At 36.1% G+C, this 25962-nt stretch overlaps 4 protein-coding genes and 1 long non-coding RNA gene across 11 annotated transcripts in view; all 5 read right to left on the bottom strand.

The window, feature by feature from the left end:
- Window positions 1-568: 568 nt before the first annotated feature.
- Window positions 569-3775, bottom strand: LOC119482674. Its single transcript, XR_005205492.1, has 3 exons — window positions 3648-3775; window positions 1057-1162; window positions 569-746 (listed from the first exon to the last, which is right to left on the bottom strand). It is a non-coding gene; the product is annotated as an uncharacterized LOC119482674 (long non-coding RNA).
- Window positions 3776-5395: 1620 nt separating this feature from the next.
- echdc3 (enoyl CoA hydratase domain containing 3) lies at window positions 5396-10181 on the bottom strand. Its single transcript, XM_037761236.1, has 6 exons — window positions 9979-10181; window positions 7906-8027; window positions 7716-7813; window positions 6908-7108; window positions 6409-6587; window positions 5396-5939 (listed from the first exon to the last, which is right to left on the bottom strand). The coding sequence occupies exons 1-6, from the start codon at window positions 10113-10115 to the stop codon at window positions 5786-5788; spliced, it is 891 nt and encodes a 296-aa protein (XP_037617164.1). The 5' UTR covers window positions 10116-10181; the 3' UTR covers window positions 5396-5785.
- An 856-nt stretch (window positions 10182-11037) lies between these two features.
- Window positions 11038-13185, bottom strand: LOC119482407 (nuclear factor 7, ovary-like). Its single transcript, XM_037759860.1, has one exon. The coding sequence runs from the start codon at window positions 12898-12900 to the stop codon at window positions 11521-11523; it is 1380 nt and encodes a 459-aa protein (XP_037615788.1). The 5' UTR covers window positions 12901-13185; the 3' UTR covers window positions 11038-11520.
- A 1035-nt stretch (window positions 13186-14220) lies between these two features.
- On the bottom strand, window positions 14221-18930 carry kcnj8 (potassium inwardly rectifying channel subfamily J member 8). The gene is made up of 6 exons (XM_037759816.1): window positions 18068-18930; window positions 16428-16576; window positions 16149-16309; window positions 15886-16025; window positions 15517-15733; window positions 14221-14959 (listed from the first exon to the last, which is right to left on the bottom strand). The coding sequence occupies exons 1-6, from the start codon at window positions 18412-18414 to the stop codon at window positions 14708-14710; spliced, it is 1266 nt and encodes a 421-aa protein (XP_037615744.1). The 5' UTR covers window positions 18415-18930; the 3' UTR covers window positions 14221-14707.
- Window positions 18931-20089: 1159 nt separating this feature from the next.
- The window catches only part of abcc9 (ATP-binding cassette, sub-family C (CFTR/MRP), member 9), a 53078-nt gene continuing 47205 nt past the window's right edge, over window positions 20090-25962 (bottom strand). For 5 of the 7 annotated variants that reach the window (XM_037760384.1, XM_037760385.1, XM_037760383.1 and 2 more), the window contains 4 exons: window positions 25696-25799; window positions 25463-25596; window positions 25285-25347; window positions 20090-23178 (listed from right to left, as the gene is read on the bottom strand). In XM_037760384.1, coding sequence (XP_037616312.1) covers window positions 23041-23178; window positions 25285-25347; window positions 25463-25596; window positions 25696-25799 — 439 coding nt within the window. In that variant the 3' untranslated portion in view covers window positions 20090-23040. Of the gene's footprint in view, window positions 23179-24465; window positions 24754-25284; window positions 25348-25462; window positions 25597-25695; window positions 25800-25962 lie in introns of all 7 variants that reach the window. The other 2 variants (XR_005205487.1, XR_005205488.1) reach the window with 1 other exon arrangement.

Below are 25962 nucleotides of genomic sequence, written 5' to 3'. Positions count from 1 at the left end.
TCTGTTTTATATCATTGTACATTAAATATCTTTTGGTTTTGGACTGTTGTTTTATTTGAAAGCATCATCTTGAGGTTTTGTGATGGGGTATTTTCACTATTTTCTTACATTTTATATTCTAAACGGTTAATTACATCATTGAGAGACTAATTTGCTGTGAAAATCATTAAATTGCAGCCATATCTTAAAACCAATTAGTCTTTTTTCCAAGTAAAACGAGACAATACGATAGAAATAGATTAGAAATATTACATCCTATACAATTTGATTTCAGCGATCAACAGAAAAATACTATTTTAATAATCAATTAATCATTTCTCATCATATCATAATTTTTTTAGGCATCAAATATTTCCTATTTCCTAGTTGATTATTAATTCAATTGATAATTACATAAATTGATAATTTGGGGGGTTTGGACTATTAACTGGACAAAAAAGCTATTTGAAGAGGTTGAATTTGGCTTTCTGAAACTGTAACGGCTATTTTTCACTATTTTCTGACATTTTATAGACATGATGATTAATCAAAAAAAATTGACAGACTAATCAATAATGAAAATATAAAACATGTACAGAAAAAAATTGTAAAAAAATAAGTGAGTTATCCTGAAATAAATAATACGCTGCTGAAAACATTATACTGCTGTTATTATTCTTTCTGGTTGAATTAGTTGAACACGGCTTCAGTTGAACGTCATGTCAAGAGCTTTGCCGGATGAGCAAACTCTGGGGAACAACACAACCCTGCAAAGGATGTTTGTTGTTTTCGTTGTCATTTGAAGACTCAGTCACGTTATTTTGGGAAACAATTTGCATAAATGAGAAGATAAATATTACAGGAACGCTCAAAATAACTCACGAGAATAAACTGTCGATTTTAACAAACTTAGTTGCAGCCCTAGTGGAAATTTAGCTTACTTAAATACTTTAATATCTTTAGATATTGTAGGTACTGTATTTCACGCTCTTTCCTGATCAATTGACAGACAATTGATCTGCAACAATTTTGATAATCAGTAATTTATGTCAAAAAGTAAAGAAAATGTGGGCTCACCTTGTAGAACATGTGCACGCCATGTGGGCTGAGTCCTCGCCGCAGCGCCCGGGGTTCGATACCAGACTGAGCTCTTTGCACCTGTCTCTCTCCAAGCTGCCGCTGTCTGGTAAAGCAGAAATGACAAAAAAATGTTGTTAAAGAAAAGAAAAGAAAATTTGATAGTATGCTGCTTCCTTGTTATGTCTTTGTAAACGGATTATCTTTAGGTTTTCAACATTACCTTGGGGTCTGGAAAATTGTTGTGACTGGTACTTTTTACCATATACTTATGTTTTGTTGACTTATAGATTAATAGAATAAAATAACCTATGGAGGACAGAACCTACCAAAATCGAAAATAAATAAATAAATGACTTGATAAATAAATAAATGTCATTAAATGTAGCAAAAATATTATTAAAAATAAATGTAGTCATTAATTATTGATAAAATGTGACAAAAATTGATATTTCTGTTAATTTGCTTATTTATTTATCTTTGTATTAATTCTCTTATTTACTTACTCTTGCTTAATTTTCCCTTTTATTTTTTTATGTATTTATTTTTTATTAATTTCTACATTTATTTATTTATCTCATTATTTATATTTTTTATGCATTTATTTTTTATTTATTTTTAAATGTATGTATTTATTTATATATTTATGCATTTATTTATTTATGCACGACTTTTATTTTACAGCATTTGCTGCCTCCTGGTTTTACCTTTCAGATTAACACAATATCGCCATCATGTGGACATTCAGTAAAACTACAGCCTGATACATGTCAGTGTCAAAGGGACATTTTACAATGACGAATTCCAGATTCTTATTCCCATTACCTCAGAGATTAACAAACTGTCCCTATCATCTAAATTTTAACTTCTAAGAGAAAGCATTCCTCTTTCTAGCAGCACCTTAAAAATAAAACACAAAAGGATGGATCATTCTTGTGTATTTCAAAGATAATAAGCATGTACAAAATTAATTCCTAAACCCAGCTTGTTGATTTTACAATTGATTGATCTGTGGAATCATTTCTTGATTAATCGTTTAATCATTAAGTCTAAGAAATGTTTTTAAAAATCGTGAAAAAGTGCCCATCATAATTTCTCAGAGCTCCTGGGTACATCTTCAAACTGATGGATTTGTTCAACAATCACTCCAAAACCTCAAAATAAGGCTGCAACTAACAATTATTTTCATTGTCAATTGATCTGACGATTATTTTCTCTATTAATCGATTAGTTGCTTGGTCTATAAAGTGGTGAAAAAATGTTGATCAGTATTTCCAAGTTTACTCAAACTGATACATTTTTTTCTTGATAAATGACAATTAACTGCTTATTTAAAATGTTATTTAAATTGCCAATTACCAATCAATGGAGTACCATTATTTATTACAAATGTTTGAACAGATTTCTTCTTCAAGGAAGATCTTTAAAAAGAAACTGAAGTAATAGAGCTGTTGTCACCCTAACTTAAATTACTATTGAGTCATCTGAGGTATAGCACAGAAAATAAAGACATGTCTTATAGACAACATTTCTACAAATTCTTTTCATCATCAATTAATCTGACAAAAATGATCTTGTTAATTCTATAAAATGTGAGAAAACAACCATAAGTGATTTCTTCAAATAGCATGTTTTGTCTGACCAAGCAGCCCAAAACTCAAAGATATTCAATTTACAAACAAGTATCAGAGCACCAGTGTTAAACAACTGATTAATTAATTAATTAATCAATTAATTAATCAAATGAATGCCAATTTATTTTCTGTCAATCAATGAATTGGCTCTAAATAATACCATCAGTAATTAATAGATCAACAGCAGCAATAACACAGGGAGGAATTATGCTAAAGACCAAATCAACCCAATGAGAATTCATATTCATTCAGTTGATAGTTCTGTAAATGTTCTTGTTTATTTATCTTTGTATTAATTCTCTTATTTATTTACTCTTGTTTAATTTTCCCTTTTATTTATTTATGTATTTATTTTTTATTAATTTATACATGTCTCTTATTTATTTTTATATGTATGTATTTATTTATTTATGTATTTATTTTTTATTAATTTATACATTTGTCTCTTATTTATTTTTATATGTATGTATTTATTTATTTATGTATTTATTTTTTATTAATTTATACATTTGTCTCTTATTTATTTTTATATGTATGTATTTATTTATTTATGCATTTATTTATTTATCAAAGTTAATAAAACACACAGATGCAGTGAGGAGCATTAATATGAAGTAATCTTTGCAACCAAAGACAACTAGCAAACCAACAACACATTCAATCTCAAGTGTAACCTAGCAACAACGCTAGAAGCAAAGCCAACAGTCACCAACACAAACAGCAACATTTAGCAAGAAAAAACACACTGTAAACGTGAGACAAGACTTTAAACATGTAAACACAAGCATCAGATACGTAGCTTGGATTGTTTGGTAGTGGAGAACCGGTGAAAAGTGCCGCTAACCGTTAGAAGACAGGTGTTTAGACACGCTAGCTAACATTAGCATTGCTAGCTTCTCGATTTTAACCGAAATGTGAATCTTTTATAAACACAAACGGTCACAAAACAACACTTACCGCAGTTGGGAAGTATTTTCAGCGTCACTTGTTCTTCTGTTTGTCTTGTTTTAAAAGTTATTCCGTCCGAAAACTACTTTTTAACCCGCTCAACTCTCCACTGTTGCACGTTGCATGTTACCACAAAACAAAGATGGCGGCCGGATGTGACCTCATCTATATATAAACAACAGAAAAAAATAATAATTACAGAAAATAAATATATTAGATAGTAAAATGCATTTAAAAATGAAACTCTTATGACCACATATATGGAGGACCACAAGAGTAAATTGTAATAAAGCATTTAATTGAATAATAACTAATTGTAGAATAAAAAATAGCCATTAATACATTTGTTTACAATTTGATTTATTAATCTTCTCCATGGTTTATTTAATAGGGACCAATACAATGTATGGTACTCCATTAATTGGTAATTGGCAACAATTTTAATAACATTTTGAATAAGCATTTAATTGTCATTTGTCAAGAAAAAAATTAATCAGTTTGAGTATTTAAAAAAAAACTTGGAAATACTGATCAACATTTTTTACCACTTTATAGACCAAGCGACTAATCGATTAATAGAGAAAATAATCGTCAGATTAATTGACAATGAAAATAATTGTGAGTTGCAGCCTTATTTTGAGGTTTTGGACTAATTGTTGAACAAATCCATCAGTTTGAAGATGTACCCAGGAGCTCTGAGAAATTGTGATGGGCGCCTTTTCACGATTTTTAAAAACATTTCTTAAGTTGAGACAACTTAAAAACAGCTATCTGATGCCAGTATCATAGTCCTTATAGTGGATGCTAATTTGTAACACCTGTCCTTAGACGGGCTTTTTGTGAAAATGAGAGATTAAAACAGGAATGGGTACAGGAAAAATAAATTAATACAATAAAGCACATATTTAAAAACTAGGCATGAATACAGGTTTGTCGCTGAATTAAACAGGATTTGGTTGCTCTAAGTTTGCAGCGGATTTCAAGTGATCAGGTAGCGAGTTCCATCCATCTATGAATAAATGGACTAAATTACAAAGTTATTCATTATTTGACATTTTAATGGGCAATAAAAAGAAGAATTATAAAAATAATTTACAAATGAAATATTAAGCCATCAATAAATAGTTCAACTTAAAAAAGGGATTTACAAAAACACCATAAAGCAGTCAATAAGTACATCATTTAATTTAGTCCATTTATTCAGATTAATAAATCAATTTGTAAACAAATCTATTTATGATTTATTTAAATCAATTTGTAAACAAATGTATTTATGACCATGTGCTAGCTCTAATTCAAACTATTTACTTTTAACTAAAAATGATCCATTTCCTGTACTTTGTGGTAAGTGTTTTTATTGTAAAATTTGTGTTATTCATAATACTTGATGGCAGCTACCTTATACGACCTCAATTGTGTTGCAAAGTGGAAGTAACCAGCTGGCTTCCAAAGTATTATTTGACATATATTATTGTAATTCACATTACAAATGTATCTTTAAATATCCTCAGTGTTCTGAGGATGTAAATATTCTGATTCATTTATTGATACTATATGTTAGGGCTGGGTATATGGCCAAAATCTTCTATCATAATATAGGTAATTTTATATCTCGATAACCATATATACCACGATGTAGCATGTTTTCTGGTAATTCGATAAGGAAGTTTAAATTGTCAGTCACCTCACATTGTCTATCTATGCAGAAAATGATGTAGACTTTTACTTCCAAAACCTTGGATGTTCAAAATAGATAATACCAATTTGTAACCCCATTTATTGCATTTAAATTACACAAATACAGAGAGCAGCATTCTTTAGCTTTATGAGGCTGTTTATGTCATTAAACATCTTGAGCCTTCTGGGTGGTAACGGAGCATTTCTTCTTATCTGCAGCTTTCAAGGCACAACATGGTTCAGCTACTCGTCTTTAGTTTCAGCGAAAAGAAGGAAATCCTCAGGGAACATGAAGTCAACAATTCAAACTTCAATCGTAGTGATCTTGCAGATTACACAGCCACATTTTAAAAGTAGCGTAGCCCCATACATTGACTTGGGATTGGTGCTAATTATTCCACACCAGTGACTGAAAACCACATGAACCAGTCATGATAATCACTGTCTCCTGTGATAAAGTCAACAGTCCATCAGTCGTGGGCTTTTTCTGCTTTATTGCTCCACACTGGTTTGCGTTTCTCTATGAAGGCCTTGATCCCCTCTTGTCCGTCTCTTAGCGCCAGGTTGTCAACCATCACCTTGGAGGCGGTGGCGTACGCTGCGTCTCGACCTTGAGCCATTTGTCTTTGGAGGAAACAAAGCAGAAGAGAAAACAACATGTGAAGGGAAATGTCTATGTATAATTCACAATGTTACACACAAGTAATCCTGATTATTATGGAAAATGTATAGTCCCTGATAACATTTTATCTGTCATCACCTACAATATTTGCCCTAAAACATTATCTCATAATTCCAGTAAACTAAAGATAAAGAACAGTTTTTGGTCCTATCATCAAAACCTCTGAAAGCTTTAGTTGTATTTATGTAGCACGTGGATGCTACTACAGGCTGGAAATCTTTCCACTGATAGAATTATTTGTTTGGAAAAATAATAATGATTTAATGATGGTAAAATGCAACATACTAATTATTAGGTTTAATTTTAGGTGAAATTCAACCTCTTCTTGTTTTGGGGGGAACCCTTTGAACCATCTCAAGCATAAAAAAAACACTAATAATGTCAAGGAAAAGGTAAAAAGAGGTCGGTCACCTCTGGAAAGTGGCCTTGCCGAGGGCGACAACAGGTCGGCTGGCCTGACACACCCGCTGAGCGATGGCCGACGTCTCCTCCTCAAGTCGCTCTTCTGGTACCACCTTACTGATCAGACCGTGCAGCAAAGCATCATGGGCTGAGATGGGGGTTCCTGTGAACAGCATCTCCATGGCAACCTGGTTAAAAAGAAGGAAGCAAAGGTGTATATCAATTAATCAATAATAGTTAAAAAAGAATACATTTGATAACAATATATCAGCTGATATTTATTTGTAACATAATTATATAATATTATTAAAAAAAATAGGAAAAGATTCCTCAAATTTGGTTATTATTTGGCAGGATAATTTCCATTTAAACAATAAACAGTATTATCAAAGTTGACAGGAACAGTACATAAAAAATAACTAGGGCTATAAAACAAATATTATTTGAATTGAATTGATTTTATTTTTAGGCCATATCACCCATTTCTAGTCAAGTGTCTTTCTCTCACCTTCCTCGGCACGGCTCTGCCGATGGCCACTGCCGGCGTCGAGCAGAACAGACCCACATTGACACCCGGAGTGGCGAAGGTGGACCTCTCTGTCGCCACAGCGACGTCACAGCTGGCAACAAGCTGGCAACCGGCAGCCGTGGCAATGCCGTTCACCATGGCGATCACTGGAACAGGTATGTCTTGTATCAGAGTCATTACCTGAAGCACAAGAGCCGGGGAGTTTAAAGGCAGGCAATTAATCAGGTTTTGATTAATTGGTCTCTTGTGTTGATGAATGTTAAAATTAAAATTAACTAGAGATCACCATGAAATGTTATGTTTAAATAAGTAAATGAGGCATTATCTAATGCTAACTTTTGGTGAATTTAGGAGAAATCTGCAGACATAAATAGACAAAGTAGTAAAATAAAAACACCTAAATGTGTATAAATAGTGCAAAATAGACCAAAAATCTCAAAAAAAACTATGCTTTTGCCTAGTGTCTCACCTTAAAATATGCATTTGTCATTATTGTTTAAATTTTACAGACTGATGGATACATTTAATAATCAAAGTCAAAATAATAGTTGTAGTGTAGTAGGAAATGGTGACTATATTATTGACTCGTTAAGGCCAGATAGTGTAATGACTGAGTCAAACTGCATCACATCAGAGTGAGGTGAACGACACTCAGTGGACCAGGTGTGATTTATAATAAATAGTAAATAAGAGGCTGATATTGTGATGATATGATACAGCTCTCAACATCTGTAGTGTCTGGGAGAGAAGGATAGGGACACAGAGAGAGGGAGGAAGAGAAACTAACCTCTGAACAGGTGTGAAACACCTTTGTGTGATATTCTCTGCCCTGAGCTGACGTCAGCTCCTTCAGGTCGTGTCCAGAGGAAAACACTGGACCTTTGGCTGACAGACACATAAAAACACACACGTTACAACATTAGACCCCCATGTTTCTCTCTCCATATCACACACACACACTCTCAATAAATACCTACCTGATATGATAACAACTCTGAGATCATCGCTGTCGACGTCAGTCAGGATGTTTTCTCTGAGGGACTCCAGCATGGACAAAGACAGAGCATTCCTCTTCTTGGGATTGTTCAATATTATCCTCCTGGAAATAAAGAGGAAGAAGAATTTACCATATAAAGTAGTGTTTTGTGATCTGTCTAACTTGTATAACCTGTTTTACCAGACAAATTATGTTCCATTTCCTTGTACATTTAAACATTTAAAATAGTCATTTTCTCATTTATGAAAGGCGCACACCTGGTACAATAAGACTTAAGAGCTTTTATTCTATATATTTATTAAATATTGATTTTGGTTAATTCATTAAAGACCTACATTGATGCACAGTTTTGAGGTACTGGTGAGCATTTTCATTTTGGGAGACTTAATGCTTTGACTCTCCATCAAAGAAAGAACTTATACTTTTTACTCCCCTACATACATCTATTTTCTTTACAGATAAAGATTTTACATTTACCAAAAAACCGAGCACATAAATTCAGAGATGTAAAAAGTATACCACTGTTACATGCCGTTGTTGTTATATTGTAAATATACTGTATCTACCTGACAGCACCTGTGAATTTATTTTTCTCGCAATGTTATGACTTTATTCTCTTAGTATTACGACTTTATTCTCGTAATATTAAGATTTTTTTTTTCGTAAAGTTATGACTTTATTCTCATAATATTACAACTTTATTCTCGTAATATTATGACTTTATTCTCTTAATATTACGACTTTATTCTCGTAATATTAAGTTTTTTTTTTCTCATAAAGTTATGACTTTATTCTCTTAATATTACAACTTTATTCTCGTAATATTACGACTTTATTCTCGTAATATTATGACTTTATTCTCTTAATATTACGACTTTATTCTCGTAATATTAAGGTTTTTTTTCTCATAAAGTTATGACTTTATTCTCTTAATATTACAACTTTATTCTCGTAATATTACGACTTTATTCTCGTAATATTATGACTTTATTCTCGTAATATTAAGGGTTTTTTTTTCTCATAAAGTTATGACTTTATTCTCATAATATTACAACTTTATTCTCGTAATATTATGACTTTATTCTCTTAATATTACGACTTTATTCTCGTAATATTAAGGGGTTTTTTTCTCATAAAGTTATGACTTTATTCTCTTAATATTACAACTTTATTCTCGTAATATTATGACTTTATTCTCTTAATATTACAACTTTATTCTCGTAATATTACGACTTTATTCTTGTAATATTATGACTTTATTCTCTTAATATTACGACTTTATTCTCGTAATATTAAGGTTTTTTTTTCTCATAAAGTTATGACTTTATTCTCTTAATATTACAACTTTATTCTCGTAATATTAAGGTTTTTTTTCTCATAAAGTTATGACTTTATTCTCTTAATATTACAACTTTATTCTCGTAATATTAAGGGGTTTTTTTTCTCATAAAGTTATGACTTTATTCTCATAATATTACAACTTTATTCTCTTAATATTATGACTTTATTCTCGTAATATTACGACTTTATTCTCGTAATATTATGACTTTATTCTCATAATATTACAACTTTATTCTCGTAATATTATGACTTTATTCTCTTAATATTACGACTTTATTCTCGTAATATTACAACTTTATTCTCGTAATATTATGACTTTATTCTCTTAATATTACGACTTTATTCTCATAATATTAAGGGTTTTTTTTCTCATAAAGTTATGACTTTATTCTCATAATATTCTGACTTTATTCTGTAAACCTCAGATGTTTTTTCCCTCAATGTGGCCCTAATACTCCATAGTACATTGTCTCTTTTGGCCATCACTGCATTAGACTTATATACTATATACTTAGACTATAAACTGTGTTACCTTCATCACAATGCTGAAATGTTTTGCAGCTCCAGACAGATTTTTTTTTTTATTTTGCCTAAAATGTCTGTTTTGATAGTAAAGGTTGCTGACCCCTGACATGCTGTTGTTGTTATAGTGTAAATATACTGTATCTACCTGACAACACCTGTGAATAACAGGTATATTTCGGTACTTTACCTGATTCCGTTGTGTTGCTGTCTCACCGTCAGCGGTTCCGGTTCGGTCTGAGAGTAGAAACGAGTCCCGGTTAGTAGTGTTGAAGTTCTGCTGAGCTGAAACACGCCGACAGCTCTGCAGAGTAAACTACGAGCCATGTTTACCTGAAGAGACGCTTCACTTCACCTTCCCACTCTCACTGCCGGGTACGTACGACGTCACAGGCACGTAGAGCAACGTAAGAACGTAGGGCAACGTAAGAATAAACCAAGAGCCAATCAGAAAGCAGGTCTAATGGTCATGCTGTATGGTAGTGGTATTTATAAATTAAAAAATTAAAATAATAAATAAAATAAATAAAATAAATAAAATAAATAAAATAAATAAAATGATTAGAATAATTAAAATTTAAAAAAACTCAATGGACAAAAATATTAGCGTTTTAATCCAACTGTTTATAATATAATATTATCTAGCCAAGTAGAAAAATAGAAAAGCAACAACAACCCAAACAATATTTGAAACATATTGTTTGGGTTAGATTAACTGAACTCAAAAAAAAAATACATGAATTATCAAGATAGGTGTCAGTTATGCTGGATTTTTATTATTTTACTTATTACACCTACTTCCTTTCTGCAAATTAATAATCTTTGCTTCTTATTTTTATACTGAAAGACCTGAATAATTAAAATAATTAATAAAATAAATTCAATAAAATATTAAAATAAAATAATCAGAATGATTTAAATTTAAAAAAAATACTCAATGGACAAAAATATTAGACATAGTAACACAATAGTCTCACAATATCACAATAATTGTGATATCACCGTATTTGTAATCAAGTATGAACATAATAAGAGAAGTAATAAATCACACAAAAGTCCCTTTGATTCTCAGTCTTTATTGGGTTTTAGAGGAAAATGTTTTTTACAGTTCACAGAAAACCTCAAGTTTTCTGTTCCTTACTTTATCATTCAAATAAAGTAACCATACATGTCATACCTAATTTGATCAGCATAGATAAAATAAGATGAACCTTTATTAAGCAGGAAGGACTGACCCAGACGCTTTGTGTTGTGCTATGTTGTTTTATTTTCCTTTACTCTCTTTAACACTACGGACAACATGAAAATTTGCCTTCTAGGCTAAATCTGGCTCAGCTAGTTGTTGTTTTTTTTCTGTTGATCAAAAGCAAATAATGTACATGCAGCTTAATTGACTGTACAGCTGAGACATGATAATAATGATAAAGATTACAAATACTGACACTAAAAACTGTTTTACTGTAGACTTGATAAATGACTGTAAATTAAACTCTTACATTTAATGCATAAAGTGATAAATAGATACATTGAAAAGTGCAGTTTTTGCAGTATCTAAAATATTTGTACAGTACATTTTATTAAATATATATTCATTGATTTGTTGCTGTTACAACAATGGAACAATCCCATTGGCTTTGTGTCGAGGGAACCAGAGCGATGCTAACTTCCTGGTTGGCCGACAAAAATACGTCATCCCTAGAACACTCGATTAGTAGCTTGTATACATCAGACATCACTCCACTCTCACAGAGACCTGCATTGCTGCAATTTTTATCGGGATGTCATTCCAGGTGCTAATATATGGAAACAGCCTGTCAGTGAAAGTGTGTGCGAAGGTGTGTATTTGTGCGTTCGTGTCAGCATCAGAAAACACCAGCTGTCCCCTGTCCCAGTCCAGCTGCACTCGGATCCTCTTCGGGTTCTTCATCACTGACACATCTGACCCTGTGTCTGATGGCGAGAGAGCTTTGTATTCACCGCCGGAGAACATCAATCTCCACAACCCGGACCATATTATGCCTTTCCTCTCGATCGACTCCGTTAGCACGCCCAGTACGAAGGCCGCGTTGTCTCCGACCTCCACCTCCCAGCTGTGAGACCCGGAGTTAAATCCCTCAGAGCCCACGGCGGAGATGAAGTGGTCGATCCTCTCTGGGTTGTCAGGAAGCTGCTGCTTTCCCTCTCCACGCCTCACACCGGTCAGATCTTCAGACAGGATGAGGTCCGGGTGAGCAGAGTTCGGATCCAGAATCACGGGACTGCAGGAGACCATCTCCTTCATGTTGCTCCAGACGTTGAAGCTCAGGTTGCCCAGATGTTTGGCCATGTCGATAAGAGCTCCTGAAACCAGCTCTGGATCATTGGGTAGAGGTTGCTGCCGGACTCTTTCCAATGCAGCCTTGTAGTTCTGCATGAACGAGACATCTTCAGCTCTCATCTGCTTCTTTGTGGCTCTGATTGTGTCTGAAAGAGCTGATATGTCTCTGCTCAGACCTTCAATCTTCTCCTTCATCATCTGACTCTTCTGCTCCTCCTCCTCCCTCAGCGCAGCCATCCGGGCCTCCTCTTCCTCTTCTAGAAACTGGTGAAGCCTCCTGAACTCCTCCTTCACCCTCCCCACGGTGCTTTCCGTCTGGACTTTAATGTGTTCTGCTGTTTGCTCACAGTTTCCTTTAACTTGATGAATACGCTTCAGTTTGAGTTGCAAAGGCTTCAAGGAATCCTGAAGCTTTTTCTTGCTGTCCTGCGCAGCTTCGTTGACCGGTTTGAACCTGTGGCCGCTGTGTGTTTCTGCATCTCTGCAGACGCTGCACGCCAGCTGCTGATCGTCCACACAGAAGAAGTTGAGTTTCTCGGAGTGTAGACTGCAGAGTGGTTCGGATCCTCTCTCTAGTAAGAAGGCCTCACACCGGCTCTTCAACGCAAAGTCAAAGGGAAGTATTTCCTTTGACCACCTTCTCTTACAGACCGGACACTCAGAGGTTTGACTGTCTGCCCAATGCTTCTGCAGACAGTCCTTACAGAAGCTGTGGTTACATGACAGGACGACTGGATCTTTAAAAATGTCACAGCAAACCGGACAAGAGAGTTCCTTCTCTAATCTGGAAGCCATGTCCACTTGTGCAGTTACTTTCACTTTTGATAGCCTACTCCTAAAGCTCTTCTTTCTAGTATACCATCAGCACCAAGGTACAGTTTATTACCAGTAGCAGTAGTCCCAGTATTCCCAGTATTTCCTGCTGAGCTGTAGCCGTTCTACTTCAGTGGAAGCTGTCGATTTGGTCTGAAAGTTAAGGTCACTCACACACTCTTCTTCTCAGGGAGGGAGAATAACAACAAGCTGGTTTCCTGGTTTATCTCACGAGTGATGGGAGGAGTTGAGCTACGTCAGACCTGGGCTGAGTTTCATTTCAGCTCTCTTACTGCGCAGTTAATATTCCATAATATTACAGGTATGAAGTGACCAGGCAACTAGTGGCAAAATTACAGTTTGCATCGGTGACACATAAATAATCCAAGATACAAGTACAGATATTCTTTCTTTTTTTTAAGAATGCATTTTCATGTTGTATATTTCAATCAATAATTATAATAATAATAATAATAATAATAATCTATTCATTTAACACTGGTGAGAGTTCATCTAAAATCTGGCTCTTTTTTTTTACTTTTGGAGGAAGTAGCATGCCTTTTACAGCTTTAACTGAACTAAAACAAAAATGAATGTGAATTATCAAGATAGGTGTCAGTTATCTTACTTTAGCACACGAAGCAATGCTATCTGCTGCAGTGAACAGATAATGCTGCATTTTATTATTTTACTTATTACACCTACTTAATTTCTGCAAATTAATAATGTTTGCTTCTTATTTTTATTCTGAAAGACCTGAGAAAAGTACAGAATTGAAAGTTACATCTATGCAATAATCATAAGTTCATTGAAAAATGACACAAAAAAGAAGCTGCTGTCTGATATTCACCCAAGGTAATTTATCCATCATGTGGTCATTTCATTACATTATTTGCCTAACCCAAAACTGCTGTAAAGACATCCCGTTTCAGTATAAAAGCAAAAAGATCTGCAGATTCTTCAGCACATCTTACCTCAGAATGCATCAGTATACACAGTGTTTGCAAACTCCACTGATAAATTGAGGTTGGATGGATGTTTTTTGTTAGTTTAGATGTGTTTTTTATGTGCATGACCTTTAAATGTGTTGATTTATACAGAATTCCTTTATACAATTTTTTAACTATCATATTTTGTTGGAAGCATGTATCGCACAATCTTCATAATCTATGTGATATTTTTCTCAACATAATCTTTGCATTTTTTAAATACACTTTTGTAGGATTTATAAGGACGTATTTGTTTGATTGTGTTAACTACTAAATAAATGATCATTTGAGTATTTCAAATATTGAAACCATATTCAGATGAAGTGCATTTATTCTCAAATAACACACAAGTCAATATAAAGTGAAAACACACATGTACAGTACAGTGATTGATGACCACTAGTTACCACTACTAGTAGTTAAACTGTGACTTTAATCATAAAGAAAATATATCTCCCTCATGTCGGTAAAATTCGGTAGGCATAAAGGCCCAATGTTTGAAATTATTGCTTTAATGATAATGAAGAGAAAAATGTAATAATTATTAATAATTGATTGGTTTGTGGCGGCTCTATCGGTGCAGAGAAATGAACTGCAATGATTTGAAGAGTTCATTTATAAAATAGGAGCTAGATCCCTCCATGCACGTGAACATGAGGTAACATCAGAAGTGCTGGGAGTCCAGATAAGGCAGGGAACAGGAAAAGAACGAGTCCCATCAGAGCAGGAGAAACACCAACACCCACAATCCTCCTCGCCACCAGGAGGAGCAGGGCGGCCAGCAGGAGGCAGGCCTCATGTCAGGTGACGGCGTTCAGGTTCTGGCCTCCGTCGGTCGGGGTGAAGAACTGAACTTTGGGCGCGGCAAGCCCCGAGTTGTTCCTGCGCAGATTGCCGCTGCTTCCTGCGCCGTTACGCATGGAGTTGTTGCGTCTCATGGAGTTTCGCTTACGCAGCGAGTTCTGGTGCGACAGCTCGCTCTTCTGGAGAGTCTGGATTAAGATGGACGGCTTCTCGTCCAGTTCTCTGGCGCTGCATGGCGGCGTCGCTACCTGAACGAGCAACGACAGAACAGTGTTACAAGTGACATAAATAAATAAATATTAATTTTTCTGTCCCGTGGTTGTTGTTTTTTCCTACCTGCCTCTGATTGGCTTACCCTAACCCATCTCACTCCTCATGCCTTAACCTAATCAATCCAACCAACAAAGGCAATGAGTACAAGCCAATCAGAGGCAGAGTAGGGCGGGTCATGACTTCACCATAGCAGGATAAAACTAAAGAGAAACTAAAGAATAATAACAATAAAATGTGGAACATAAAGAATAAAAACAATAAAATTGAAGCTTAAATGGGGAAACGGGAAATATAAAACTCTTGATAACATTTAAAAGACTTAACATGCAGGTGATTCCCATAAGGGAATAAGATTCTATATGTTTAAATTTAATTCTACTTCCTCCCATGTCTTCTCTTTTCATAATCAGTGTTGTAGTGGTGAATAAACAGGAGGATAAACAATGATTAGTAAGTGATTATCATAAAGATAAAGGTAATAGAAAGAAGCATCAATCTGATTATACAATACCTTAGTTGGATTAACTCTCACCTTGACTGTGTTACCAAACTTGGAGTAGTCCACCGAGTACACGCCATCCTCCTCCGTCACTATGGGAACGAAGCGGTGACCCCACTGGATCTCCTCGGCGACGTAGGAGGTCCGGGCCTGCGTGGTGATCCCCGTCGTTTCCACGACGCCCTCCAGGATGACGATCACCTCCAGGTCGCTGCACTGCAGCTCCATGGCCGACAGGTCGTACAGCGGGCTGAGAGGAGAGGAACACAACAACAAATTTAGAAACATGGTTGAACCCGGATTAAAACATTTCAGGACTTTCAATCAGACAATTAAAATAATCCAAAAATATAATATTAGATAAAACAATAATAATAAATCATGGATCTGGCGTGGTCGTACCTGTCTTTGTCGATGATGTGGCAGATGATGAGCGGCGCGAGGAGGAACAGGCTGTTGGTGGCCACGGCGGTCTCCGTCTGGACGTCGATCTGATGGATGGGGATCACCTCCCCCTCTGGTGTTGTCGTCTTCCTCACCACCTGCAGACCAATAATTTATTTATTTATTTTGACCTACAATGGCCCTAATACACCGTTGTAAGTAGAAATGCCAACATACCCAGAAACAACAATAATATACTGTTAAATAAAGCAGACAAACACCTGTAACCTGACGGTGGCTCCTATAATCATGCTCTTCCTCAGATCCCCGATACGAATCATGAAACACAGACAGTTGTTTCTGACAGCGATCACGGCGTGACGGCTGAAGATCAACGTCTCCGCTCGCCGGTTTGACTGAGCCGTCTTCATGAAGATACAACCTGAGGAGAGACGAAGGAAACAAGTCGATTTCACTTATGTGAAATTGAATGCAGGGCTTTAACTTGTAACAGAGTATTTCTACACTGTAGTATCACTATCTGAGCACTTAAGTCTTACCCAGCATGACAGCGTTGATGATGAGTCCTATGATGTTCTGCATGATGAGGACGGTGATGGCGGTCGGACAGTGTTCAGTTATCATTCGTCCTCCGAAGCCGATGGTCACCTGAACCTCGATGGAGAACAGGAAGGCAGACGTGAACGACCTGAAGAGAGAAGAAATTTCTTCAGTCACGGCTGGTTGAACTTAACATTTAGAAGACATGACGTTAAAACCAGTATCCTATAGGTTTTGGACATCAGAACAGTTTCATTCTGCCAAACAGAGTCAATCCTCAGTGACTTGTTGCCCACTTTGAGAAAAGAAAAAATATCTCCTGCAGCTTTAAATCTTTCTGATGATTTTCTGAATTCATCTTAAATCGGTCTGACCCTTTTTCTCAAAGACATTCGCTCCCATTTAAGGCTTCACTTTGTTCATATTAATATACTATTCAGAGAATAAGAAAGTATTTCTTCATCATATTTCCACTGATCATGTGTGATGTTCAAGATTTTGAATGGACGAGATAGAAAAGAGAGAGAGGAGGGAAGGTTGAGGAGCAGTGTTTGAAGATCTAGTCAGAGACCCCTTTACTTAAAGGTACAGTGTGTAAGATCTGGCGCCATCAAGTGGTGAGGTTGCAGATTGCAACCAACTCAAACATCTCCCGTGTGCCAAGCGTGTAGGAGAACTACGTTGGCCGACGTGAAAACGCAAAAAGGCCCTATCTAGAGCCAGTGTCGATTCATATTTACAGGTGATCATACACTTAAAACACTGTTCCTTGTCCTGGTCGTGAGATGATTAATGGGAGGGACAAGAAGAAACTAAGTTCTGATACATGACTTTTCTCAAATCTTTGCTCTTTTTTTGAGGATTATTAGAGAGTTTTAGCTCTTTGGGTCAAACGAAGTTATTTAAATGAAACCATGTGAGAAGTTTAGAGGAGAAAATGTCTCTTTGGAGGAACTGAAACAACTCAGAGACGTCTGAAACATGACAAGAAGACACAGCTACACTGCTTCTTCGTAAAAAAAAAGTTTTTTGGTTGAATCTGTAGCAATGCATTTTATTTTACAAGCTTACCAGATGTTTTTTAACATAAAATCCTAATCTGAAATATATATATAGCTGTTAAATAAATGCAGTGGGAGTATAAAGTGGCATAAAATGGAAACACTTGAGGGACAAGTACCTAAAATTTGTCCTTAAATTGGTAGTTGAGTAAATGTAGACTATGTACTTTACACCACCTGAAGGAGAGGTGGTTGACAAAAAAATGGAAAGGAGAGAAGGAAGGAAGGAGATAAGGAAAGGAGGAGGGAGGTGCCAAACACTCTCTTCCCCTCCTACAATCTTTACTTTATTTCCTCTGAAATGATGAGAGCAAAAGTTCCCTAACTTCCTGTCACAATTAATATCTTTCTCTCCCTCTTCTCCTCATTAAAAATGGAGGAAGAGAAGAAGAAGAGGAGGAGGAGGATGGTGGGAGGTTTGGACCAACTCAGGATGGATAGAAAAAGTTCTAGTGACCTCAAAAAAAAACCATCTCATCAAACACACTTTAAACATCTAAATCACACTTTTTAAAATTGCACTTTTCTAACATTGAGTCTGCTGTGTGTATGTGTGTGTGTGTGTGTGAGTCTCTTACTTGACTTCAGTGACGCAGTGCGTCTCGTTGAGGTTCTCCGGTCCCAGGTCTCCGTGCGCAAAGGCCACCAGCCACCAGCTCATGGCGAACAGCAGCCAGCTGCTGACGAAGGTCGTGGTGAAGATGACCAGTGTGAAGCGCCACTTGAGGTCCACCAGCGTGGTGAACACGTCCTGCAGGAAGCGGCCCTGCTCGCGGATGTTCTTGTGCGCCAGGTTGCACGAGCCATTTTTGGCGATGAAGCGCGCCTTGTTAACCCGGTCCCTGAACACCGGTTTGCGGGGCATGCGGGAGGCGAGGCCCGGCAGACCGAACTCCTCCGGGATGATGCTTTTTCTCGCCAACATATCTTCAGCTAGAAATAAGACCAAAGTGTGAAAAAAGCTACTTTTTAAAAAAAAATTTTTAGAGTCGCATCTTCTTCAGTGCGCCTTTATCCAACATGTCCAAAAAAGACGCTCCAAAAAAAGACGCTTTAAAAAAAGAACGTTCCAGAAAAGAACGTTCCAAAAAAGAACACTCCAAAAAAGAACGTTCCAAAAAAAAGAACGTTCCAAAAAAAAAGACGCTCCAAAAAAAGACGCTCAAAGACGCACAAACTGTTTTCCTCGTGTGGACATCTGGAGGACGTTTTGTGTGCGTCCTCTCTCTGAAGGGCTGGGACGGTCTCCTCTCCTCCTGTTGACGTAGTCCAGCTTCCAGAGTCCAGACCCGATCCAGACCAGACCAGGCTGCTGCTGCTGCCTTCAAGGGCCGTTCAGGGACCGTCGGAAAACACAAGTCAAAACTTATTCATGTCCCCTACCAATGCTCATAACCTTCAACTATTGTCTTCAATAAAGTCTCCTGAGTTCAAACATTCATTAAACCCTCTAATTATTAATGAAAGATGATTATTTTCGACTTTAAATGACTAATTTCACCAGATTTCCACATTAAACTCTACTTTTATAAACGTTAAATAAGTTTTAAGCTGTAAGAATTAAAGGATCATTAGATCACATTTGGTCTCTGTTATGGCCTATCATTATTAGTAGATTTCTATCTATTTATGCTATTTATTGTAGCTGTCATTCAGGTTGAAAATGGACCCAGTTGAGTGTCTGAGTATATTGTTTCAAGACATACAGGATTTAATTAATGGTCCCACAGCAGAGCAAATGGACCTAGAGCAACCTTTTATGACGATTAAAAACTTAAAATTTACATTTTTCCTTTCTAATTTGCAGCTGCATTCAAGAGTTACAGGCTGGACTGACTTTAAATATGAGATGAGAAAATGAGAAGTCAGATTTTCCTTTTTCTCAAAGTGTCTCAGATCATTCAAAACTACTTTTAAATATAAACTGTGCAGAATATTTTATAAATTAAATTAGATATAGATATAGAAATATTCTCCAGACTAACCCACTCCACTAATAATGGTTTCAAACAAATAATTGATCATTTTATACAATTATAAATATAGACTAAATTGTTAGTTGTTAATAAATATAACTATATAGATCCAGTAAGACCTTCAATTTTAGTTGTGTTTTATGCTGCAGTGTTTTTTTGCACCTAAATAATTGTAATAATTAAATAAAAACACAAACCGGGGGTTAAATTGAGAGCAATTCTGCTGTCATTGTGATAGAAAATTGAAAAAAATATGAATATACATTTAATAGCCTAAAAATAAATATTTTGATAAAATACAAAATAAAAAACATATATTATTTTGTATTTTATAAAATTATTGTATAAAATAATAAATATATATTTTTATTATTTAATAAAATTATAAATAAATAAATATTTTTGACATATTTCTTGACATAAACTGGAGTGTGTTTGACAGTCACAAGTCATTTTAATTATTCATTCCCTGCATGGTTTTATTTTCGACATTAAAGTGGAGTGGAATTAACATCTAGACATTTGAGATTTAGCCACCAAGGGGCGCCATTTAACAACATATTGTATATTAGTCGATGTGTTGAGGGTCACTTACTGCAGGTTTATTAAGAAAGAAAAGCTCACTTCACTCAAAAACATTTTATTATCATTTCAAGAATACAAAAAAAAATAGGCACACGTAATAATACTTTGCGATATATGTTTAAAAAGTTTTGGATATACAGAATGTACACATACATACATTTAAGATTTAAAAATCAACCTGTAAAAATGCTATCTGGTATTTAAGTTGCATTGAAATGTGGATTTATGAGTGTAGTCTGATAATGTGTGTTTGTAATACTGTCAATGTTAACTTGTGCTCTGTTTAAAATATGAAACAGGATATAAGATGTTAAAAACTATAACAGTCTTGCTTTAGTTAAATCTGTCTTCTCTGTGTCCTAAAACAATATAAAAGAAAATAATGTGTCTTTCCATTTATTCATCTGTTTTTGCACAAAGACAAATTATGGTTTCATGGTGTGAAGCGAAGAATTTACAAGGCAGCAGTCTGTCAGGTTCAAGTCCAGACGCACACGTGCAGTAAAACACAAAAGATTTATGAAACATAGTTGTGGCCAGATTGAACGACGATCAAAGAACAGAACGAGGAGGAGGAGGAGGATTAACTGCAGACAGAGAGAAGATGTACGAGTGAAAAATATGTGTAACAGAGGAAAAACCACTGAGCAACTTCTTGAGATGAAACATCAGCAAGTAAAATATCTAAAATATAAAATATTGAAATTCTTGCAAAAGAATCTATTTGGCATTCAGTCTGTACAGTACAAAGTCAGTTTAAAAATCTCATTTAAAAGCAAAGTGAGTATAATTAATAACAATAATACAAAAGGGACAATAGCACCGCTCCCACAGAGACGAGTGGTTCTAGAAAAACTGAATTGTGACTCTATAAACTGGTATTTGTTTAATTTGCAGTTTCCGTATTATTTTGTTAAGAATTTGTTTAAAGTAAAATAAAGAGAGGATTGTAAACTAATATCTTAGCCTTAGAGACTAGTCAACTCTATAAAAAACATTAACTGTGAATATAAATTTATTATTTTTGTACAAATTAAACAAAGAAGATATGATTAATTACTGCGCTTTAGAGGTGCTGGTCAGTAGATTGTGTTACCTTTGGACAGAGCCAGGCTAGCTGTTTCTACCCGTATCCAGTCTTTGTGCTAAGCTAAGCTAACCAGCTGTTGGCTGTAGCTTCTGATATGAATGTGGGATCATTTAACAATGCCAGAGAGGAAATCAAATCTCAAAAATCACTTTCAGTCCACAACAACCATTAAACGTCTCTGTAGTTAACGGGAGCTCACATTGGGCGTCTATTGTCCCCGAGGATAATAAGTTCAGCAAAGCATGACCGCAGACAGACAGCGGGTTCACCGGCTTCAGCCTGAGCAGTGACACCCTACAGTGTTTGTACTATAGGCACAGAAATACAACTGATAGAGAAGAGTAAAAGGTGGACGTATAACACAAATAAAATATCCAACTTTTGCAAAATTGAATTGCTTTTGAACTCATGTTTTCTCACATTAAACTGAGGTATTTTGTTACCCTACGTGTTAGGTCATTTCTTAGATTGTTTTGTTTGCTTAATAGAATTTTCTTCAATTTGAAAACATCAGATGTGATAAATTCTAAATCATAAAAATAAAATTAGGAGTTTGGTTGAATGGACTCAGTGTGTTGTTACTGTCCTTGCTTGCAAAGTCGTAGAAATGCATCGTATTCAATTTAATCTTTAAGAAGTTCAAAGCAAGGTGTTTGAAAAGCACATTTTTGATTTGTTTCTGGTATATTTCCACCTTCTTTACATCAAAGTTGGTTGCCGACTGGCCGCACACACTCATGATATTGCTTTTGCATCAAAGACGTCTGCTGATCTTGTCCCAAGTTTTGCCAAAATTTCAAAAAGATAACCAGGTCAACCTTCTGGTGGAAATTCCAGGTAGGACGAGGACATTTTAAGGTCTGATGTCTCCTTTTTGGCGTCACACGTTGCAGAAATCTTATAAAACAGGCATCAAAAATAGCAACAAATCCTTCGATTTCCTTTGTCTCACTCGTTCAGGAGAAGAATCGCCACAACAATTCACTTTACAATCCCAAAAAGTTGCAGCAAAGAGATGTCGTCCTGTTCTTCTCCAACTTCTGACATGATGTGAACGCAGCCAGGACAGTTTGATGCAACAAAACGTTTATAAAAACTGCTTATAGAGTCATTTCTATCAGTTTTACTTCAAAAAATGTAGCACATACTACACCAGGGTCTAAAATATTAAGATAATATTAATTATATTAATACAGTGAGAGACTGCACAATGCATTCGTGTATGCAGAGCACAGAAACAACTGGCCAAAGCCAACATTCAGTTATTTAAAAAAAAAGGATTGTAAATACAAGTTTCTCCCTTCCTTATTATTGCATAATACAAGTGCTAATAAAACTGATACGTGTTGTGCATACGTTTAAAATAAATGTAACAAGATAATTAAAGACTTTTGAAAATCAATTTAAAGTGATCCTTACAGAACATAAAAGTTCAGCCAAATACAAAATCTAGCCACTAGCATCATATATTATCTATCTAGGGACACAAACATCTTCATTTTGTATTAACTCTTAATACTGATTGCTTATAAAGGTCTGTGATCCAAGGGTTTCTCCATTGTTTAATGTATTGAGAACTCTCTAGATGTTGGATAAACTGATGGTTTATCGTTTAAATGATATGTGGCGTTTCTACATGTCATTTCTAAAAACAAAAGGCAGTATTTATTTGGCTGACTGACTGAATGATTCAAGTACATGTTTTAAATATATCAACTAGTGACTGATAATGTTTCTGGATGTGTTTTTTTCCCCCATTGAATACAAGACACACATTATTGGCTTCACTGGAGTGTTGTAGTGTCACAGAGGTTTGTCCACCTCTTTAAGAAAACTAGAAAGATCAACCAACTGATCAGTCTGTCGGTTGTTGTCGGGCGTTGCTGACTGACTTGTGTTTCTACATGTCAGCCCGGATTAATGAAGCGAATATCCCGTCCTCCTGCTCCAAAAGAGTCTCGGGTTTGTCGTACTCCAAAATGTTCCCTCGCTTCATCACGATGACCAGATCAGCTGTTAGGATGGTGTGGACGCGGTGCTGGAAACACAAAGCAACAGTATTAGTTTCTATGTGTGTTTGTTTTAGTTACTCAGAGTGGCTGCATAAAGACTGAAGAGTCACTTGAGGTCCAGATACTCTGTTTGTTTGCAGATGATGTTGCCCTTTCTGCTTCACAAGACTAAGTTTGTGACTTGAGGCTTACGCCCCTTTCACACATGCACTGCAACCGTTAACTTCTCTAGACATCACCCGTATGTCTGAATGATTCAGACCGTACATTAGACAGACTTTATCCTGCTTTGTACCCTAGTAAAAAGCATGTGTAATGTCCGACTGAACCGGTCATTGTCCGGAGAATTCACAGCAAGCGAGTGAACGGCGTTTTGATGACGTTTCCATTCGACGGGCGCAAAGCCGGAAGAAAACAAACATCGGAGGGTCATTTACACGAAGACGGAAACGAAAATGTCTAACTTCTGTCGGTAAGGGCCGCCAGATTCAAGAAATGGCAAGAGACTTGATTGTTTATGACCAAATTATGAACTGGCTATATGACTGTGGTGTTTTTGCTTCATGCCCTGCTTCCTGCACTCTCTATGTTGTATGTTGTTCTATGTTCTCTGGACATTTCCGGTGTTCATATGAGAAAACAGTTTAAGTTTAACACTGATGGGACGAGGATCAGCAACTCAAAACGTGGCACCCTTCAGAATAAAGCCTAACCTGCCAAACACTGAGTGCAAGAGCGGCTCAATCTACCGCCGTGTTTAACAGTGGCGTCTGTGGGTTGATCAAACCTTGCAAAATGAAGCGATGTGGTTCCTTAACAGAAAAAACACAACACTTTTTACTAGTTAATTTGTGACTCTAATCTAAGAGAATTTCAGATTTTGATTCCTGTATATTTATGACTATAATTTCAAAGAAAATTCATGTTTTTTTTTCTTATAAATTTACTACTTTAATCTCAGAGAATATCTAAATTGTTTTCTTGTCAATTTGTGTTTTTTTCTCGTAAATTTACCATGTTAATCTCAGAGAATATCCAAATTTTTTATCGTAAATTTATGACTTTAATCTAAGAGAATTTCTGAGTTTTTTCTTGTAAATTTATGATTTTATAATTTCAGTGAAAATTGAAGTTTTTTTCTTGTAAATTTGTGTATGGTAATAATTGACATGCTCTAATTGAATACTGGAAGCACTGAGGGCCGTTTTAAAACTGTAATTGATGCCACAACACTGCAGGGTTTGGTCAAATTACACTGCATGCACGTGAAATATCTACAGAAGAGCATGCAGTAGTTTTAATTTGATACCAACCAGGCTATCAGTGGCAGTAAGGCTTCAGCAGACCCAGACTCCAGCTCTGACTCAGCCAGGAAAAGTAGGAAAAAATAAAAAGAGGTGGAAAAGTTCCAAGGAAGAGAAAAAACCGGGGCAGAGCCAAAGTGGTCTGAGCTTGATCCGGGTCTACTTGTGACTCCTCACTAGCACACTGAAGAGGCTCTCCTCCTGTGCTAGCAGGTTGGGACCCGAGTCACTTTCCACCAAGATCCCGGAGGAGAAGACGCACACCTGCTCGGCGTCCAAGATAGAGCACACGCGGTGCTGGCGGCAGGACGGAGGGATAGAGACGAGGGGATGGATGGAAGAAATCATGGAGAGGGAGGATAGAGGGAGGGAGGATGGGAGAGGAAGAAAAGTGTAGGACAGGAAAGAAAAAGGGAGGCAAAGAAATGGAGGAATTGAAGATGGAAAGTATAGAAATAAAAGAAATGAAAGAGAAATGGTTGAAGGAAAAGGATAGGAGAGATTAAGAGGACAAGACAGTATCACAGAGGGAGAAAAGGAAAGCAGATAAGTGAAAGAAATGGCAAAGAGGACTGTCTTTACATCAAAGACTATTTATATTACGTATATTACATTTTGTATGGAAAATCAGTCAGTGTGAAAAGGAAAAAGGTGCAGGAAAAGGCAAATATAATGCAATAGATGCACATGGACCTCAAAGAAAACGAGCCACATATCTGCATCCATCAGCACCGAACAAACCGTGAAGCTCAGCTAGCTGTAGGACTGGAACTGGTTCAAATAAACCTGGTTTGACTTTCAACAAAATCAACAGACTGACAGACTTACTGCGATTGTAACGACGGTTCTGTCTGCAAACGCTGTCATCACAACTTTTTGTAAGATGTTCTCCTGCAAGGACGAAAAGAGGTATTAGCGTTATTATTTGTCAGGGAAGCATAATTTGTTTGTCACAGAAAGAAAGAGTCTACGTTTAAATTTTTTATTTTGTTTCGGTAGCACCCACCGTGGCCATGTCTATAGACGCCGTGGCTTCGTCCATGATGAGGATGCTGCTCTTTCTGACAAAAGCTCGGGCCAAACAAAAGAGCTGCCTCTGACCGACGCTGAAGTTCTCTCCACCTTCTGTCACAACAGCATCTGGAAGCAGCACACGATCGGTTAAACACAAGTATTTGATTGAAAAACAGACTTTTGGTGCAATAAAACTAACTTCATCTTGAGATAATATTAGAGTACCTAGTCCTCCAGGCAGCGCTTTCACCATGTTCTTCAACTGAGCGATCTCCAGCGCCTCCCAGAGTCGATCATCAGTGCACGTCCTCTCTGGATCGAGGTTGAACCTGCAACAACGGGACACAATTTAAACCGACTTCACGTGTTTGTAACATAGACTGTATATATAGCTGCTACATACTGACACATGTTCTAATACACAGACTTGTGACGGTTATGAAAAGTTAGTCTCCTCTTGTACATAACCCTTGCCACCTGGCTGTGACTAAT

This window comes from Sebastes umbrosus, chromosome 23 (assembly GCF_015220745.1).
Source record: "Sebastes umbrosus isolate fSebUmb1 chromosome 23, fSebUmb1.pri, whole genome shotgun sequence".
Taxonomy (NCBI): Eukaryota; Metazoa; Chordata; class Actinopteri; order Perciformes; family Sebastidae; genus Sebastes; species Sebastes umbrosus.
The sequence above is the reverse complement of the archived record's forward strand: the minus strand, read 5'-3'. Positions and strand labels throughout refer to the sequence as shown.

Bases quoted from the DNA above. Each gene is read 5' to 3' on its own strand.
- echdc3 (XM_037761236.1), bottom strand. From the start codon at position 10,115: ATGGCTCGTAGTTTACTCTGCAGAGCTGTCGGCGTGTTTCAGCTCAGC. The intron at 7,109-7,715 runs GTTAGTTTCTCT...CTTGTGCTTCAG, and splicing joins TGTTTCACACCTGTTCAGAG to GTAATGACTCTGATACAAGA. The intron at 5,940-6,408 runs GTGACCGACCTC...TTTCCTCCAAAG, and splicing joins GGCAAGGCCACTTTCCAGAG to ACAAATGGCTCAAGGTCGAG.
- LOC119482407 (XM_037759860.1), bottom strand. From the start codon at position 12,900: ATGGCTTCCAGATTAGAGAAGGAACTCTCTTGTCCGGTTTGCTGTGAC.
- kcnj8 (XM_037759816.1), bottom strand. From the start codon at position 18,414: ATGTTGGCGAGAAAAAGCATCATCCCGGAGGAGTTCGGTCTGCCGGGC. The intron at 16,577-18,067 runs GTAAGAGACTCA...TTCTCTCTTCAG, and splicing joins CACTGCGTCACTGAAGTCAA to GTCGTTCACGTCTGCCTTCC. The intron at 15,734-15,885 runs GTACGACCACGC...CTCTCCTCTCAG, and splicing joins CACATCATCGACAAAGACAG to CCCGCTGTACGACCTGTCGG.